The 1828-nt window shown below is 61.9% G+C and overlaps 1 protein-coding gene across 1 annotated transcript in view; it reads right to left on the minus strand.

Moving 5' to 3' along the window:
- The window catches only part of ATOH1 (atonal bHLH transcription factor 1), a 1032-nt gene extending 391 nt beyond the window's left edge, over positions 1–641 (minus strand). Inside the window, exon 1 of the mRNA XM_004703432.1 lies at positions 5–641. Coding sequence (XP_004703489.1) covers positions 5–641 — 637 coding nt within the window. The remainder of the gene's footprint in view (positions 1–4) is intronic.
- Between the last annotated feature and the right edge of the window lie 1187 nt (positions 642–1828).

Raw genomic sequence — 1828 nt, forward strand, 5'->3', positions numbered from 1 at the left:
CCGCCGCTGGGCGTCTGCAGCAGCTCGGACAAGGCGTTGATGTAGATCTGGGCCATCTGCAGGGTCTCGTACTTGGACAGCTTCTTGTCGTTGTTGAAGGACGGGATAACGTTGCGCAGCTGGTCGAAGGCGTGGTTCAGCCCGTGCATCCGCCGCCGCTCGCGGGCGTTGGCCGCCAGTCGCCTCTGCTTCTGCACCCCGTTCACCTGCTTGCTGGAAGGGGCGCGCTGGCGGCTGCAGCCCAGCTCGTCCGTCACCAGGCCGCCCTTCAGCTTGCACAGCTGGTCGCGCACTTTCACCTGCCCGGGGCTCTTGCCGCCGCCGCTCCGCCTGCCCACTGCTCCCCGGGGGTCCGCCTCGTCGCGGGACTCGGCGGCCTCCGAGGCACCCAGCTCGGGGGAGTGCAGCAAGTACTGGGTGGCGCGTGCCGTGCAGATGCCCTGCAAAGTGGGCGCCAGCCAGGAGCGTGGGTCCGTCCTGTCCAGGAGGGACAGCTCGGCGGGGTAGACTGGAGGTTCTCTCGCCGGGAGGGTCGCAGGCGGCGGCGGTGGCTGGGGGTGATGATGCAGTTGGGGATGGCGATGGTGGTCCCCCAGCTCCTTCACTTCTGCCCACTCTTCAGCGTGCAGCAGCCGGGACATGGTACGGCAGGGGCGCGGAGGCTCAGGGCTCCAGGAGGCCAGCGCTGGCAAACCTGTTCAATAAATAGACCTTCTCCTGGTCTCTCCCGCCACGTCTTATTATTATTATTATTATTTTCTTCCTCCTCGACCCTCCCCCACCCACTCCGAGATCACACACCAGGTCGCGTGCAACGAAGCTTCTCCGGTTGCTGAAGGCGCTGCGCCCCTTTAAAAAGCGGCACGCGCCACCGTGGCTCCCCAGGCTCCTCTCCCAGCCCCCTCCTCGCGCCGGTCGCGTGTCTGCTCAGCCAATGGCGGGCGCGGGCAGGCGCGTGCGAGCAGCCAATCAAAGAGTTTGACACCCCGAGAAAAGTTCCAGCGTGCGCGGGACGCGGCCGCCGGCTCGCGCTGTTTTTTTTTTTTTTTCCTTCCTCTTTCCTCCTTTAAGTAAGCCAAATTCATATGTTAATTGGGCGTTGTAACTCGACTCCGGGTTGTGTCTTGGTCCCCGCCGCAGGGGTGCGGGAGCTGGTGAGGAGCCTCCTCTCGCCCGGAGCCCCAGCCGCCCAGGGTCAGACGTGCGCGGCCGCGGCGGGCGGCTCCCGGGGAGGCTGGACGCGCCCGGCGCCCGCAGGGAACCCGTGGCGCAAAGAAGCCCGCTAGCCCTTGGCTGCCTTTCAAAGCCAAGGTCGCAGCTCCCAGGGCTCGTCCCTGGAAGCTGACACGGATCTGAATCGCGTCTAGGACGCTTCCCAGAGCCGCAGCGAGCGCGGTGGACTTCTGGCTCTCAGAAGTGGATGCGAGCCCACCGGGGGCTGTGCGGGAGAAAGAGGCGACCTGCACAGTAGCTCGACTATAGGTCGAAGGGCTTGAAGGAAAGGGCCTTATTTTTTTTTGGGGGGTGGGGCTCTTATGTCATGTATAACCTATACATACAAGGTCTTATTCTAATTATCGATGGTTATTTTGAAGCGGTCTGGTTTTGACATTTTGAAGACGTCTGTCACTTAAAAACCACGGTTAGGAAAACCCAGCAGGGTGGCGAGCTCCACACCTCTCCCCAAGCCTTCTTTTAATTCCCCTTTGAGTTTTCGTGTCTCGTTCCAGGCCTCTGAGCTCCACGTTGTTATGTAATCGCTTTCTTCGTGGGAAGTAAAGCTGTGTCATCTTTTTAGTGGGCACCAAATCCCAGCGCCTGCAACCCC

Source organism: Echinops telfairi, unplaced genomic scaffold (assembly GCF_000313985.2).
Source record: "Echinops telfairi isolate 266 unplaced genomic scaffold, ASM31398v2 ScPeMD7_7468;HRSCAF=8506_0, whole genome shotgun sequence".
In the NCBI taxonomy this organism is placed as follows: domain Eukaryota; kingdom Metazoa; phylum Chordata; class Mammalia; order Afrosoricida; family Tenrecidae; genus Echinops; species Echinops telfairi.